General features: G+C 39.9%; 1 protein-coding gene across 2 annotated transcripts in view; it reads right to left on the bottom strand.

Annotated features, from left to right (window-relative positions):
• Positions 1 to 2,940: 2,940 nt before the first annotated feature.
• The window catches only part of ERAP1 (endoplasmic reticulum aminopeptidase 1), a 216,039-nt gene continuing 200,361 nt past the window's right edge, over positions 2,941 to 18,618 (bottom strand). For both annotated transcript variants that reach the window (XM_053701510.1, XM_053701509.1), the window contains 3 exons: positions 6,538 to 6,678; positions 6,375 to 6,456; positions 2,941 to 5,680 (listed from right to left, as the gene is read on the bottom strand). In XM_053701510.1, the coding sequence (XP_053557485.1) occupies positions 5,540 to 5,680; positions 6,375 to 6,456; positions 6,538 to 6,678 (364 nt within the window). In that variant the 3' untranslated portion in view covers positions 2,941 to 5,539. The remainder of the gene's footprint in view (positions 5,681 to 6,374; positions 6,457 to 6,537; positions 6,679 to 18,618) is intronic.

The raw sequence follows: 18,618 nt of genomic DNA on the forward strand, positions 1-18,618 counted from the left end.
GCCATAAAACTCACTATAGCTAGAGCATGGAAACAATTAATGCCCCCTGACATCTCAGACTTCAAAACAATACAATTTTTTGCAACAATGGAATTTTTTTTAACTGTAATCTAAACAAAGAAGATCTGTACTGGGCTATATGGGAACCCTGGTTTCATTATTATGAAACTTCTAGAACGCGCTCACTGAACCGTTCCCACTCTCATTCTTCAGCTTACCTAAAGTTCAGGGTACTTATATGTACACAATGTGTTTGCATTCTATCCCTCCCTCCCTGCCCAGACCTGATTCCCCCCCTTATCACATCTTGACCCGCCTGGATATGCTACAGGTAGTCTGGCTCAATATAACAGGTCTTGATACTCGCCATTACATCTGAGCGATTACCTTTTTTTTTTTTAAATTTTTATTTATAACCAAAAGAGGGTACAAGGTTACAAGATGTATTTTCAGCCCAACACACAGGGTGAGCCAATAAGGCAGATAAAACAGTACAAACAGCATATTATAACAGACATATATCTTGGAGACCTTTCAATAAAGCATCCATTGTCCAGATAGAGAAGAGTTTGTACCACTCCATTGGGGTTTTTTACATTATTAACAAATGAACCAACAAACATAAAACAGGGGGGGCAAGAGGGGAAGGGGGAAAAAACAGGGGAGAGGGAAGGGCAGAACGATAAGGGTAGGGGGGAGCACAACAAGTGTATGCAATCCTATAAGTTACTTTTCTGCTTGTCTCTCAGGATAATCCATGCTATGACACATCAACAGTAGTGCAATAATAGGTCAGTGAAGATCTTCTTGTGATATATCAATTTTTGCATATGAAAAATGTTAAAAGAGAAGAGTATGAACTACAGGAGGGTAGACGATGACAGAGATAGATAACATTCCCAAACACTTGAAAAAACAAACAGAAAACAGGGGGAGCATGAGGGGGAGGGGGGGGGGACCGGGGAAGGGAAGGACAGAGCGATAAGGGTAGGGGGGAACACAGCGGGTATATGCAATCTTATGAGTTACTTTTCTGCTTGTCTCTCAGGGTGTTACATGCTATGACATATTAACACTAGTGTAACAGTAGATCAGTGATGGTGTTTGTATGATACATCAACTTTTTGCACATGATAGATGTAAAAAGAGAAGAGTATGTACTACAGGAGGGTAGATGATGACAGAATGAAATAAAATTCCCAAATTTTACATAAGCACACAACTTAAGGAAATATATCTCCTGCAATATAACATGTATTTGTGTCGTTCTCAGACGACGACATAGGATTCATTGATAAACTATGATAAACTATGATAAACTATGTGGGGTATATGAGAGTAAGGGGGTCTGTAATAAAAACTACTGAGGAGACTGCCAGCACATAACAAAGAAACTGAATAAGTATGTCGATATTTTGGGCAGAGTATAGGCTTGGCTCTTATATTTAGTACAAGGGCAGGGGCTAAGCTCCTATTTGTGGCAGTAGCAGAATGAAGGTTAGGCCTGGTGCTTATCTCACAGGGGAGACATGAGCTGCATGTCGAGATATGTGAGCATATTGTGGGCTGAAAAATAACCCAGGCCGGGACAGGAATAAGGATTCTAAGTAGGATGCGAGACATGTCACATCGCCATGCTGGGCTAGAAGTTATAAACGAACATTTGACCACACCTTAACACAAGTTATGCTCTTTTAGGGAGGGCTATATACAATTTGGTGTATTACACGAATACTGAATACCGCTGTTAATCAATGTCTTGCAGCCCGATACAACTCAAAGGTGTCTTTACAGTAAAGTAACTCTCAGTATACAATCCCCTTCACAGCAAGATGACAAGGTAAATAAATTATTGAATTATAGCCCCCACCTAATCTTGAGTCTCCTAGTCAATGTAATCAGAACAGAGTTTGGGATAGCTACAACCCCCACAAGATTGTGGGGGAGATGTCAGAGAGCAAGCAAAGCCTGGTGTTAATAATGAGAGGTAGCTTCAGTTCTAATGTGCTGGTATTTGCAGTGTTTTCTAGAAGGCATTCTCAGGCTTTGCTGAGTAAATAGCATGGTTATATTTTCAGAAACAAGCTGCTTATGTGACAGGCTGTAACGTCTTAGGTTACCTAAAATACCACCTAGCTAGATGCCAAGTATAAAATGTCAGGTTATGACTGAGCGATTACCTTTTAACAACCATCACAGTGTATGTATGGACTTATAGAACATGTAGTATGATTTGACCGAACTTTTCAAGCTGGTTAACGCGACACACCCAGAAGATCACTCACCTGCCTATATATTTACTCACATTGTTGTTAAAATTGCCCATGGCTATCCTTGTATTCTACAAATTGTTGTCAATGTAAGTTTTATACTTCAATAAAAATATTTTGGAAAATAAAAAAAATAATACTATAGCCTCAGTTTTCTTTAGTCCCTAAATATAACTGAACATTTCTATAATATGACGTTTCCCTTCTCTCTTCTAAGCTATACATATTTAGGTCATTGAGCCTTTCTTTGTAAGTTTTATTTTTTATATCATGTACCGTTTTAGCAGTCCTGAACAGATTCTAATGTATTTGAGTCAACAATTAGCTCAGCCATGGGCATCACCTTTTTTACTGAGAAGTCAGGTTTCTAGCTCTGTTAATTCAGTTGTGGATTAGTGCACCTGATTAGATTTGGACTATCCAATACATATATCACTAGATTTTCCAACTCTGTCATTGATCTCTTATCCAGTCTAGAAATGTGCAAAACTCAACATTCACTAGATGTTCTTTCCAAATGCGGTCTAGAATCTACCTTACCTGATTTTACTTGACAGGTGCCTTTGTATAATGGAGTTTGTTTCTGACTGTCTGGATATAGGGCAGTAGTAGCTATATATAGCACACATAACTAAACATTTTATATGAAAAAAAAGAAGTTCAAACATAATACAGAAAAAAACTTTTTTTATTAACAAGAAAAGCTTGACACCCTGCAACTGACCAAAATGGTGTATTTGTAGACTACTGCATGATCAGTAGAATATCCAGTGTAACTATTATAGAAGAAAGATCACAAACTGAATCAAAGAAGGGGTTTTTAGTATTTTTTTCTATTGGGAGATATTGAATATTTAATTCACATATAAATATCTGTGGGTTTTTTATGTTTTTTTTTAGATGTTATAACTATGATTGGCACAACCGTTGAAAGGGCACAAAAAGTAAAAGAAAACCAAGAACAGGTAGACGTACACATATGCAAGAAGAGCAGCTTCTTTGATAACTTTTTTGAGTTTTTCCTTTAAAAAAAAAAAAATTACCATCTGCAACATAAAGCTATTAATAATACAATAATGACCCAAGACATTCATTACTAACTTTTTACTACTAACCTACTTAAAGGGACAGTCTACTCCAGAGTTTTTATTGTATTAAAAAGATAGATAATCCCTTTATTACCCATTCCCCAGTTTTGCATAACCAGCTCTGTAATAGTAATACACTTTGCACCTCTGTGATTACCTTGTATCTAAGCCTCTGCAGACTGCCCCCTTATTTCAGTTAATTTGCATTTTAGCCAGTCATTGCCCTCTCATAAGTAACTACATGGGTGTAAGCACAATGCTATCAATATGGCACACATTAACACTCTCTAGATGTAAAGAACTGTCAAATGCATTGAGATAAGAGGTGGCCTTCAAGGGCTTATAAATAAACTATACCATCCCTTTAAGTAGTTTCTGCAGTTTTCTATAACTTAAAGGGACAGTCTAGTCAAAAATAAACTTTCATAATCCAGATAGGGCACGTCATTTTAAACATCTTTCCAATTTACTTTTATCATCAATTTTGCTTTGTTCTCTTGGTATTCTTAGCTGAAAGCTAAACCTAGGTAGGCTCATATGCTAATTTCTTAGCCCTTGATAGCCGCCTATAATCTGAATGCATTTTGACAGTTTTTCACAACTAAAGTACATTAGTTTATGTGTGCCATATAGATAACTTTTTGCTCACGCATGTGGGGTTACCTAGGAGTCAGCATTGATTGGCTAAAATGCAAATCTGTCAAAAGAACTGAAATAAGGGGCAATCTGCAGAGGCTTAGATACACCACAGCCATTTACTACAACTCACAAATAACAACAGGACTAAAATATTGGCAAATAAAAAACCAAACAAACTAAACACTGAAGACAAACCAAAGGGTATGAGAACTGAAAATCATCAGGTGTGCTGTTTATATCCCAATTTAATTGTAAGATTTCAGTTTAAGGATTATTTTATTAATTATTCTAAGGTATCCATTGAAATCTATGGATGTTAAGCTCTTTAAAGAGGAGAAAAAAGTAAATCAGTAAATAACATTACACCTGTGAAAGAATAAGATGTCAATGTATTTGCCCACGTAATTGTACAATTCTATACTTTGGGTGCATTATTCTGCAGATATTGATGTAAACCTATTTTAAAAACCATGCTTTGCTTCTTTGAAAAATACAAAAAAAATACTCAAAAGTTCAAATAAATCTTATTCATACAAAGTTTTCAAAATGTAAAACCTATAGTTTGTTTTATAGTGGTACAACCTTGTAGTCTTGATCCATATGCGTCAGTTTTAAGTTAATAGTTTGTTTAAAGGATATATCAATAAAACAACAATGTTGTGTTCGCATGATAATTGCATCCTGATTTTTTTTAAATACATTTTTACATTTTAGAACAGGGGGATATACTGTTGTTCTCAATATTTAATGCCTGTCCTCTTTGTTCTGTTACAAAGCTTACTTAGACCCTTATTTATTATACAGCACATACAACCTTCTAAAATTAAATGGATATGAAAACCAACAATGTTCCGTCATGATTCAGACAGAACATTTCATTTTAAACAACTTCCTAATTTACTTCCATTATCAATTTGGTATCTTTTGTTGAAAAGTAGAATGTAAGCTTAGGAGTCCATCCATCTCTGGAGCACTATTTGGCAGCAGTTTTGCAAGACTGTTATTCATTTGCAAGAGCACTAGATGGCAGCACCATTTCCTGCCATGCAGTGCTCAAGATGCCAACCTAGGTATCTCTTCAGCACATATCATGGGAATGAAGCAAATTTCATAATAGAAGTAAATTGGACATTTTTTAAAACGGTATGGGTTTTCATGTCCCTTTAAACAGTGTTGGCTTAGAAAGAGCAATATGCTTAAAGTGACACCAAAGCATCTAGTCTGGATACCTTTCATAACTCTGTTGGTGGACAGGAACAGACTTTCACAAACAGGATGACAAAAAATGTTTCCGAAAATATGGGAACATTTATTTTGACATAAAGAAAATTAATATTTTTAAAACACTGTCTTTTAGAGCCAAGCATTTAAATAACATCCGTTCAATATATTATTAGGTTTGTGTTTGCTTATTTAATTAACAAAAGTAACTATAAAAAAAACAAATAACTTTTCACGTCATGAGAGCTTAGTGCAATTTTGTGTCACTTCTTACTCAAAAGCTTCAGGTGACATAGAACTTTTTTTTAAACGTTGTCTATTCTAACTATTATTTTTCAGCCACATTTTAACAAGCTCAAGGTTTTTATCCATCCAGCGAATATTTTCTTCAATAGTTTCTCTTGCTTGTTGAACACATCGGAGTTGGGACCCATCACTCAATGCATCAAAAAAGTCGGTCACCTGAAAATGAATATACAAGACATTTATTCTACATTACAGTAACTACTTGCTTCACAAAAATGTATTGTGTGTGGCTAAGTGTTTCTCAACATTATTATTTATTGAAATAGGAGTTGTGTTACTAAAAGCTTGGCTATTGTATACAGTATCTAAATGATTACTTTCTATTGATTATAGAAATCTTTATAAATAGTGGATACCAGCTCTAGTAGATATTGGTCAGCAGACAATAACCAGCAGGACACAGTGGTAGGTATTGGTCAGCAGACAATAACCAGGACACTTTAGTAGGTATTGGTCAGCAGACAATAACCAGCAGGACACAGAGGTAGATATTGGTCAGCAGACAATAACCAGGACACTGTGGTAGACATTGGTCAGCAGACAACCAGCAGGACATAGTGGTAGGTATTGCTCAGCAGACAATAACCAACAGGACACTGAGCAAGACAAAGAGTTTTGTTCAACTGATCCCAATTTCATAAATTAGTCATAACTCATAACTATATTGTCAGAGAAGGTTTCCATAAATCTGCCATCATTTGAGGGGGATATACACACAAATTCACATTCTCTATAAAATTGTTAATTACTAGATGACAGTGTAAGAATATAATAAATATAAAAAAGTATAAACAAATGCTGTAATGATTTACAGAAAATATAATCATGCAAATCTGTAAATTAATTTTACCTGTTTAAGCTGTTCCCTAGTAGAATAGTCTCTTACAACTCCCTGTAGCATGTCCCCAATCGTACGTGAGCCCAATTCAAACCTAAAAAAATAAAAAAAAAATTTTTTGTGTATGTGACTAAACAGCATTAATAGGCTGATTCCCAGTTAAGTTACTACTCACTTCTGTACAAACTCTTGCCAGTTTTTCTTGAAAAAATCCCAAGCCAATTTGTAGCCATATGGATTCCTACTCACTGAGACAACGATACCCGGGAGCTCTTGAGTTTTTATATGATCCCCTATTAATGCTTCTTCCATTAACCTAAAAATATAAAGTACAACGTAAGTATAAGCATAAAATAAGAGTACAAAATATATATTTAATCATTGCACTGTTATCGCCAAAAAAACTTTATTTAAAGGGACATAAAACTCATATGCTAAATCACTTGAAACTGATGCAGTATAACTTTAAAAAGCTGACAGGAAAATATCACCTGAGCATCTCTATGTAAAAAAAGTAAATTTATGCTTACCTGATAAATTAATTTCTTCTATGGTACGACGAGTCCACGGATTCATCCTTTACTTGTGGGATATTATCGTCCTGCTAACAGGAAGTGGCAAAGAGCACCACAGCAGAGCTGTCTATATAGCTCCTCCCTTAGCTCCACCCCCCAGTCATTTGACCGAAGGTACAGGAAGAAAAAGGAGAAACTACAAGGTGCAGAGATGACTGAAGTTTAAAATAAAAAAATATAATCTGTCTTAAAATGACAGGGCGGGCCGTGGACTCGTTGTACCATAGAAAAAATTAATTTATCAGGTAAGCATAAATTTACTTTTGTTCTATAAGGTACGACGAGTCCACGGATTCATCCTTTACTTGTGGGATACAATACCAAAGCTACAGGACACGGATGAACGGGAGGGACAAGACAGAAGGCACCACTGCTTGAAGAACTAATATTTTATCACCTCTTTCACTTTACCCTTCCTAGTACTTAGAGTAGGCAAAGAGAATGACTGGGGGTGGAGCTAAGGGAGGAGCTATATAGACAGCTCTGCTGTGGTGCTCTTTGCCACTTCCTGTTAGCAGGAGGATAATATCCCACAAGTAAAGGATGAATCCGTGGACTCATCGTACCTTATAGAAGAAAGGAAGATATTTTACCTCACAACTTCCTCAGCTCAGCAGAGTAAGTTCTGTGTAAAAAGTTATACTCAGCTGTTGCTCAGCTGCAAGTAAAAAAAAATAAAAAAAAAAAATGAAGAAATGAACAGCAGCCAATCAGCATCAGCAGTGCTGAGGCCAAACTCTTTTACTGTGATCTCATGAGATTTCACTTAACTCTCATGAGATTTCATACTAAACTTCCTTAAACTGAATAGGGAAATAAGATAAGTGTGCACGTAAGCTCACTCCCTTAGCTGTCCCAGGACAGACATACTGATTTTCTGCGTAGAAGTCCTATGTGGCTACTGAGGAATTTTTGAGGTAAAATATCTTTCTTTTTTACATAGAGATGTTCAGGTGATATTTTCTAGTCATATGCTATGCTGCATCACTTTCAATTGTTTCAACATTTGGGTATCATGGCCCTTTAATCCCTACATTTTCAAAAACAGAATTTATGTCTTACCTGATAAATTCCTTTCTCCTACGGTGTGTCCGGTCCACGGCTTCATCCTTACTTGTGGGAATATTCTCTTCCCTAACAGGAAATGGCAAAGAGGCACACAGCAAAAGCTGTCCATAAAGCCCCTCCTCTGGCTCCGCCCCCCAGTCAATCGACCAGCGGTTAGGAGAAAAAGGAGAAACCATAGGGTGCCGTGGTGACTGTAGTGTATAGAAATAAAATTTTTTAAACCTGACAAAAAGCCAGGGCGGGCCGTGGACCGGACACACCGTAGGAGAAAGGAATTTATCAGGTAAGACATAAATTCTGTTTTCTCCTACATTGGTGTGTCCGGTCCACGGCTTCATCCTTACTTGTGGGAACCAATACCAAAGCTTTAGGACACGGATGAAGGGAGGGAACAAGTCAGGTAACCTAAACGGAAGGCACCACGGCTTGCAAAACCTTTCTCCCAAAAACAGCCTCCGAAGAAGCAAAAGTATCGAATTTGTAAAATTTGGTAAAAGTGTGCAGTGAAGACCAAGTCGCTGCCTTACAGATCTGATCAACAGAAGCCTCGTTCTTGAAGGCCCATGTGGAAGCCACAGCCCTCGTAGAGTCAGCTGTAATTCGTTCAGGAGGCTGCCGTCCGGCTGTCTCATAAGCCAATCGGATGATGCTTTTCAGCCAAAAGGAAAGAGAGGTAGCAGTAGCTTTCTGCCCTCTCCTCTTACCAGAATAAACGACAAACAAGGATGATGTCTGTCTGAAATCCTTTGTTGCCTCTAAATAGAATTTTAAAGCACGGACCACATCTAGGTTGTGTAACAAACGTTCCTTCTTTGAGACTGGATTCGGACACAGGGAAGGAACAACTATTTCCTGGTTAATATTCCTGTTGGAAACCACTTTTGGAAGAAAACCAGGCTTGGTACGTAAAACTACCTTATCTGTATGGAACACCAGATAGGGTGAAGTACACTGCAAAGCAGACAATTCAGAAACTCTTCTAGCAGAAGAAATAGCAACCAAAAACAGAACTTTCCAAGATAGTAACTTAATATCTATGGAATGTAAGGGTTCAAACGGAACCCCTTGAAGAACTGAAAGAACTAAGTTTAGACTCCATGGAGGAGTCATAGGTCTGTAGACAGGCTTGATTCTGACTAACGCTTGTACAAACACCTGCACATCTGGCACGGTTGCCAGTCGTTTGTGCAACAAAACAGACAGACAAACCTTTATCCAAACCCTCTTGGAGAAAGGAAAGTATTCTAGGAATTTTGATTTTACTCCAAGAAAATCCCTTGGATTCGCACCAACGGATATATTTTAGCCATATCTTATGGTAAATTTTCCTAGTCACCGGTTTTCTGGCTTGAACCAGAGTATCTATAACCGAATCTGAAAACCCACGCTTAGATAGAATCAAGCGTTCAATTTCCAAGCAGTCAGTTGCAGAGAGACTAGATTTGGATGTCTGAATGGACCTTGTACTAGAAGATCCTGTCTCAAAGGTAGCTTCCATGGTAGAACCGATGACATATTCACCAGGTCTTCATACCAAGTCCTGCGTGGCCATGCAGGAGCTATTAGAATCACTGAGGCCTTCTCCTGCTTGATCCTGGCTACAAGCCTGGGAAGGAGAGGGAACGGTGGAAACACATAAGCCAGATTGAACGACCAGGGCGCCACCAATGCATCCACTAGTGCCGCCTTGGGATCCCTGGATCTGGACCCGTAGCGAGGAACCTTGGAGTTCTGACGAGACGCCATCAGATCCATATCTGGAGTGCCCCATAGTTGGGTTAACTGGGCAAAGACCTCCGGCTGAAGTTCCCACTCCCCCGGATGGAAAGTCTGACGACTCAGATAATCCGCCTCCCAGTTGTCTACTGCTGGGATGTGAATTGCAGATAGATGGCAGGAGTGATCCCCCGCCCATTTGATGATCTTGGATACCTCTCTCATCGCCAAGGAACTCTTTGTTCCCCCCTGATGATTGATGTACGCTACAGTCGTCATGTTGTCCGACTGAAATCTTATTAACCTGGCCTTCGCTAGTTGAGGCCAAGCCAGGAGCGCATTGAATATCGCTCTCAGTTCCAAAATGTTTATCGGGAGAAGAGACTCTTCCCGAGACCATAGACCCTGAGCTTTCAGAGAGTCCCAGACCGCGCCCCAGCCCAAGAGGCTGGCGTCGGTCGTGACAATGACCCACTCCGGTCTGCGGAAACTCATTCCCTGAGACAGGTGATCCTGAGTCAACCACCAGAGGAGTGAGTCCCTGGTTACCTGGTCTACTTGAATTTGGGGAGACAAGTCTGCATAATCCCCATTCCACTGTTTGAGCATGCACAGCTGCAATGGTCTTAAATGGATTCGAGCAAAAGGAACCACGTCCATTGCTGCAACCATTAGTCCTATTACTTCCATGCACTGAGCTATGGAAGGCTGAGGAATAGAATGAAGAACTCGACAAGCTTTTAGAAGTTTTAACTTTCTGACCTCTGTCAGGAAAATCTTCATTTCCACAGAATCTATTATTGTTCCCAGAAAGGGAACCCTTGTGGACGGGGACAGGGAACTTTTTTCTATGTTCACCTTCCACCCGTGAGATCTGAGAAAGGCTAAAACAATGTCTGTATGAGCCCTTGCTTTGGAAAGAGACGACGCTTGGATTAGAATGTCGTCTAGGTAAGGTGCTACAGCAATGCCCCTCGGCCTTAGGACCGCTAGAAGGGACCCTAGCACCTTTGTGAAAATTCTGGGAGCGGTGGCTAAACCGAATGGAAGAGCCATGAACTGGTAATGTTTGTCCAGAAAGGCGAACCTCAGGAACTGATGATGAGTTTTGTGGATAGGGATATGAAGATACGCATGCTTTAAGTCCACAGTAGTCAAATATTGAACCTCCTGGATTGTTGGTAAAATCGTTCCGAATGGTTTCCATTTTGAATGATGGAACTCTGAGGAATTTGTTTAGAATCTTTAAATCCAGAATTGGCCTGAAAGTTCCCTCTTTTTTGGGAACTACAAATAGGTTCAAGTAAAAACCTAGACCTTGTTCCGCTGTTGGAACTGGATTTATCACTCCCATCTTTAATAGGTCTCCTACGCAATGTAAGAATGCCTGTTTCTTTATCTGGTCTGAAGATAAGCGAGACATGTGGAACCTTCTCCTTGAACTCTAGAAGATACCCCTGAGAGACTATTTCTAGTGCCCAGGGATCCGGAACATCTCTTGCCCACGCCTGAGCAAAGAGAGAAAGTCTGCTCCCTACTAGATCCGGTCCCGCATCGGGGGCTACCCCTTCATGCTGTCTTGGTAGCAGCAGAAGGCTTCTTGGCCTGTTTACCCTTGTTCCAGCCTTGCAATGGTTTCCATGCAGGTTTAGGCTGGGAAGCGTTACCCTCTTGTCTAGAGGCTGCAGAGTTAGAAGCCGGTCCGTTCCTGAAATTGCGAAAGGAATGAAAATTAGACTTGTTCTTAGCCTTGAAAGGCCTATCCTGTGGGAGGGCATGGCCCTTTCCCCCAGTGATGTCGGAAATAATCTCCTTCAATTCTGGCCCGAAAAGGGTCTTACCTTTGAAAGGAATATTAAGTAATTTAGTTTTGGACGACACATCCGCCGACCAGGATTTTAGCCAAAGCGCCCTGCGCGCCACTATAGCAAAACCTGAGTTTTTCGCCGCTAATTTCACCAATTGAAAGGCGGCATCCAAAATAAAGGAATTAGCCAACTTTAGTGCGTGAATTCTGTCCATGACTTCAAGAGTCTCTCTTTGGAGCGAATTTTCTAGTTCCTCGAACCAAAAAGACGCCGCCGTAGTGACAGGAATAATGCACGAAATTGGTTGAAGAAGGAAACCCTGCTGAACAAAAATCTTTTTAAGCAGTCCTTCCAATTTTTTATCCATAGGATCTTTGAAAGCACAACTGTCCTCTATAGGAATAGTTGTACGCTTGGCTAGCGTTGAAACAGCCCCCTCTACCTTAGGGACCGTTTGCCATGCGTCCCTTCTGGGGTCGACAATGGGGAACATTTTCTTAAATATAGGAGAGGGAACAAAAGGTACACCTGGCTTCTCCCACTCCTTAGTCACTATGTCCGCCACCCTCTTGGGTATCGGAAAAGCATCAGCGTGCACTGGGACCTCTAAGAATTTGTCCATTTTGCACAACTTCTCTGGAATTACCAAAGAATCACAATCATCAAGAGTAGCTAGTATCTCCTTAAGCAGGGAGCGGAGATGTTCTAGCTTAAATTTAAATGCCACGATATCAGGTTCTGCCTGTTGAGAAATTTTACCTGAGTCAGAAATTTCTCCCTCAGACAGCCCCTCCCTCACTGCCAACTCAGATTGATGTGAGGGTAAAACAGATAAATTATCGTCAGCGCCTACTTGCTCATCCTCTGTATTTAAAACTGAGCAATCACGCTTTCTAGGAAATGCTGGCAGTTTGGATAAAAGAGCTGCTATAGAATTATCCATTATTGCTGTTAATTGCTGCATAGTAATAAGCATTGGCGCGCTAGATGTACTAGGGATCACCTGCGCGGGCAAAACTGGTGTTGACACAGAAGGAGAGGATGATGAACTATCCCCACTACCTTCATTAGAAGAATCATCTTGGGCAATTTTATTAAATGTGACAGTACTGTCCTTACTTTGTTTGGACGCCATGGCACAATTATCACATACATTTAAAGGGGGAACCACCTTGGACAGAACATATGCTATCTGAAGGTACAGACATGTTAGACAGATTTAAGCAGGCTTTTAATGCAATGAAAACAATTTTAAACAAAACCGTTACTGTCTCTTTAAATAATAAAAAGAGCACACTTTATTTCTGAATTTTCAAAAAAACATCAAAGAAAAATCCGATCTTTCTGAAAATTACACCCCAGTGTCTTAATGCTTTGAAAGTATTGCACACCAAATTTCAAGTCTCTAAACCCTTAAATAAGCAAACCGGAGCTAATAGTTCAATTTACCGGTTTAAAACACACTACAGTCCCTGCCACAGACTTTGCTGCGGCTTTTACCTTCCTTAGGGGTGATTTAATATAGGATTAAGCCTCCCTGGATCCATTTCTCAGCTACAGGATCCTCTCACATGAAGCTGCATGCACTGCCTGTTAAAGTAACTGCGCAACTGAGGCACGAAAATGAGGCCTCCTCCCTCTGTAACAGAGTGAAGGGGCCTTTCTGACTAGAATAGGCGTCTATAACAAAAGCCAGGCGCAAATAAAAACGTTCCCAAAAATGTTTTCAAGTTCACAAAACACTTCGATTGCCATATAATAAGCTAAAAAACCAATCGATTTAGCCTACAAGGTGTCAACCAGCATATAGCCCAATTTTAAAGCCTTAATTCTGTTACTGCGTCTAAGAAAATGGCTTACCGGTCCCCTAAGGGAAAAACTGACAGTCCTCTAGCAATACTGGGTCTTGTTAGAAAAGAGACTGAATGTACCTGAAGCAGATAAGTCTGCAAACTGTTCCCCCCAACTGAAGTTCTCTGGATTCGACAGTCCTGCGTGGGAACAGCAATGGATTTCAGTTGTGAGTGCTAAAATCATACTCCTCTTTAACAGAAATCTTCATCATTTTCTGTTGCAGAGTAAATAGTACAAACCGGCACTATTTTAAAATAACAAACTCTTGATAGAAGAAATAAAAACTACAACTAAACACCACAAACTCTTTACCATCCCCGTGGAGATGCTACTTGTTCAGAGCGGCAAAGAGAATGACTGGGGGGCGGAGCCAGAGGAGGGTCTATATGGACAGCTTTTGCTGTGTGCCTCTTTGCCATTTCCTGTAAGGGAAGAGAATATTCCCACAAGTAAGGATGAAGCCGTGGACCGGACACACCAATGTAGGAGAAATACAAACTAAATATACAGTAAAATGTACAAAAAAAAAAAAAAAAAAAAAAAAAGAGCATTTCTGCCCTATTATATAATACCATTCTGCAGTTCATACATATTGTCCATTCTATGTCAGAAATAAAAACAGAAGACATTTTAGATACAACCATTATGTCTTTTGTAGTGTACAGTGACCTAAGTTAGTTAATATGATTTTATAACTTACTAGAGTAACTGGAGATTTCCATGGGATCCTATAACAGGTTTTATTTTAATTTTCTATAATAATGTGGCACACCACCATCCCAAAATTTTACAAAATCACACATTGTAGCCTAATACAGTATATATATATATATATATATATATATATATATACACACACACACGTACTGTACTGTGCTGTCATGCCATGCCTCCTACAAACTATACGTGACATTGACATTCATTCACAATCATAATGATTGTCTGTGAATGAATGTCAATATGTCATGGTTGTAAATGATGCCTGCCTGTCTGCCTGATGAGCCTTTCACATCAAAACAAGCAAAATTTAAAAAATATGTCACACTGTTGTCAGTCTGCGGTGGCACACCTGAGGATCTCTCACGGCACACTAGTGTGCCGCGGCACACTGGTTGAAAAACACTGCTCTACTGATCATGGGCAAAAAACTGACTTCCTGTGTCTAGTGCACATATCTGCTAGTGCACATGTATTAGTTTTTTCTTTCTTTTTTTTTTTTTTTAATTATTTTTTATTAAGGATATTATAAACATATACAACGTATGAAGAAATGCCAATATTTGAGTATTACAAACTTTGGAATATCATTCACAATAAGAAACAGTGAATAATCAAGTAGATATAAATTCAGAATGTAATGGGCAAAAACAACAATATCCTAATTTTTATACAGATATTTACCTCCTCTGAAAATAGTAGGCCACTCTTGGACCATTATATAATATAAAGACTTGTCGGAGGAAGATAAATTGGGTCTATAGCCACTTTAGGGCTTGGTATAGTATATAACACTAGGTAGATATATCAACAATAATCATTAAATAATTGTCAACCAGCATGAATAACATATCGCTCACCTGAAAACAAGTGTAGAACATTCATCAACACCTCCTCATTATCTAAAAAGGGGCAATCAAGCATGCATCTGCGTACATTTAATATCACAGTATTAGTAAAATCACTAAAGGGAAAGAATGATGATGAATGAATTGGGTGGTTGTCATGCAAAAAGAGAATAAATGTTTCTATAGGACTCATTTTCCTTTGCCTATGAATTAGGCTCAGTGGTGTCATGGGGGGGGGGGAGAGGAACGGGAATAAAATCAAAGTGGGTGAGGCTGAGATCAAAAACAGAAAAATATAAGTTTAAGACCGGATTGGTATGGAAAACTACCACCATTGGATCACTATGGTAAGAAGACTCATGTAGTGTTTCTGCAGTATCTCCCCTCAGGAATGTTGTCACCACTGGACACAGACGGATAAGGGGAAATGGATATGATCCGCTTACAAATGTAGAGCGGGAAAGGGTGAGGGGAGATACAGTCGGCATAGAAATATTATAGGAGCTGATGGCCCTATAAACCAAAAACCAGGGGATATTATGTTAAATAAAACCTATATATTGGCGTAAGTATAGCAAACTACAAGAACACTATTCTTCCTATATGTTAAAGGCTAAGGGCCAGAGTATGCCCAAAACACACTCTGTTGAATACAGTTTTAATAAACACGTGTAGAAAACAAATCAGACTAACTATCTTAGCACTATCTATAGTTTACATATGCAGAGTGTCTTAGACATAGACTAGTGTAAGTAATACCTCATTGTATAATGGAAATTAGGTTTATGGACCGTGTATGGGGATTACTATAGAGATGTGTATGGAAGAGTCTTCAAATACCAAATGCAATAGTCTCTTTAGGTCAAGAAGCCTGTGGAGTAGACAGTAATTTCTGGACAGGTTAGGTGTGGAATAGAACCCTATCAATAAGTAAAAATCCCATGCATGATAATTATAAAGAATACAAACAAAAGGGCATAACATAGTATCAATAATAGAGTTAGATGGAACAATACAACAGTATATAAGTGAATATCAAGTCTGTGGTTGTCATATAACCCTATGGCTAAAGTAATATGCACAAAATGCAATCTAAATTAACCATGTCAAGCTGGATACCCCTAAAATTCACATCACTGAGGGAAGGCATATCGGTATTTAGCCGTTCAACAGCTTGGTACATTAGTTTGAGTAATTTAAGAGTCTGCTCATATCAGAACATTTAGCCGGCAAGTTGAGTAGTATGCGCAGAGTTCATAACTTGACAGTTTTCATTTGTATGTCCAGGATAAATGACAATGATGGCTCCTTTAATATAGGTCATATAGAAAATGAATGACTTCCTCAGCTCCTCCACAGACCTGCATGGTCTCCCCTGGGCGAAACAAACTATTCTACCCTTAGGACCCCCCAGGGTCAAAAAGTCGGCATAAGCAAAGTGCGTCAACATAAGCTAAGGGTTGACAAAGCATTCCCCAAGCAGCGTCCCAGTCTGACACTTGATCTCTGTTACTCATTCTTTTAACCAGGAGATCGCTATGCGCAGCCGAGAGCCTCAGCTCCGCAGTCCAGGTCTCTGCAGGAGCGCTGTTCTTGTGGTATGTGGGCTTTATCTCGAGAGGTGTCAGTTTCCCCTCTGTCGCTCTCCTCTCGCAGATATAATTAATGTGCAGTGATAGGCAAGTTGTTTCAGGGCTTGGGAGCACGACAGTCTCTTCAGCACTGGCTGCTATTGCTATTTCCGTTGGGATCCACTGTTGCCCTGGTACTTGGAGATGCCTCACGTTAGTGACCGGGGCGGCAGCTGGATATTTAACTATAGCTCCATCGATCTCCGTAGCTGGACGCCTTCCAGCTTGTTCACAAACAAATAAGTTCTCCTTAGTTGACTCCCTCATGGTCTTAGACTGCTCCGCACTCTCCAAACACCACAGCCGCTCCCCACACCCGGTCTCCCTCACCAGGAGGTGTATCTCGGAGGGCATCTCAGAAATAAATGGCGGCGGCGCAGAACAAACAACAGGGTCATCCCTCCGCAGCACAGCTGTCACACCCGAGGGGGTGCCCATGCCGCCGATTGCATGATATGCCAACATCGAGGTCAACATGAGCTTAAGGTCGTTGCTGAAACTGTGGAGGTGCTCATCCACATTTACACGCAGCTCCTCTAAAATCGAGTCGATCTTTGACACCATGTTAGTGTTTTCCATGAATAAAAAGTTTGTAGCTTAGTATCCCAAATAGCTTTTGTCGCGTAAGGGAGTTTGTGGGTCAGCACATTTGGCTGATTAAACTGACTAGTCAGAATATTGGAGGGGTAGAGAGAGGCACAGGCCGCTACAAGGCCTCTGCTGCGCACCTTCTCTATTCTGGTCTGCTGATGTCTGTTAATGTTGAAAAGTCGCATTAATCCGTTCTGTAGGTATTGCCAGACACAGATCTCCTGAGAGGAATAGTATTTAGACGGTTTGAGAGAGATACTCAGTAGAATATTCAGCCTCTATAAGCAGACAAATCTTAAACAGCAGCCATCTTGGTCGTTGGTCAGACACGCCCCCTCCTCTTTCTTTCTTTTTGTTACTACATCTTATGACAGGCAGTTCAAAATAATCACTAAAATTGTAAATAATAAGAAAGGTAGCAAGAATCAGAATATTATTAAAGAAAAAAAAAACAGAATTTATGTTTACCTGATAAATTACTTTCTCCAACGGTGTGTCCGGTCCACGGCGTCATCCTTACTTGTGGGATATTCTCTTCCCCAACAGGAAATGGCAAAGAGCCCAGCAAAGCTGGTCACATGATCCCTCCTAGGCTCCGCCTACCCCAGTCATTCGACCGACGTTAAGGAGGAATATTTGCATAGGAGAAACCATATGATACCGTGGTGACTGTAGTTAAAGAAAATAAATTATCAGACCTGATTAAAAAACCAGGGCGGGCCGTGGACCGGACACACCGTTGGAGAAAGTAATTTATCAGGTAAACATAAATTCTGTTTTCTCCAACATAGGTGTGTCCGGTCCACGGCGTCATCCTTACTTGTGGGAACCAATACCAAAGCTTTAGGACACGGATGAAGGGAGGGAGCAAATCAGGTCACCTAAATGGAAGGCACCACGGCTTGCAAAACCTTTCTCCCAAAAATAGCCTCAGAAGAAGCAAAAGTATCAAACTTGTAAAATTTGGTAAAAGTGTGCAGTGAAGACCAAGTCGCTGCCCTACATATCTGATCAACAGAAGCCTCGTTCTTGAAGGCCCATGTGGAAGCCACAGCCCTAGTGGAATGAGCTGTGATTCTTTCAGGAGGCTGCCGTCCGGCAGTCACATAAGCCAATCTGATGATGCTTTTAATCCAAAAAGAGAGAGAGGTAGAAGTTGCTTTTTGACCTCTCCTTTTACCAGAATAAACAACAAACAAGGAAGATGTTTGTCTAAAATCCTTTGTAGCATCTAAATAGAATTTTAGAGCGCGAACAACATCCAAATTGTGCAACAAACGTTCCTTCTTCGAAACTGGTTTCGGACACAAAGAAGGTACGACTATCTCCTGGTTAATGTTTTTGTTAGAAACAACTTTTGGAAGAAAACCAGGTTTGGTACGTAAAACCACCTTATCTGCATGGAACACCAGATAAGGAGGAGAACACTGCAGAGCAGATAATTCTGA

The sequence above is a fragment of the Bombina bombina genome, chromosome 2, assembly GCF_027579735.1.
Source record: "Bombina bombina isolate aBomBom1 chromosome 2, aBomBom1.pri, whole genome shotgun sequence".
In the NCBI taxonomy this organism is placed as follows: Eukaryota; Metazoa; Chordata; class Amphibia; order Anura; family Bombinatoridae; genus Bombina; species Bombina bombina.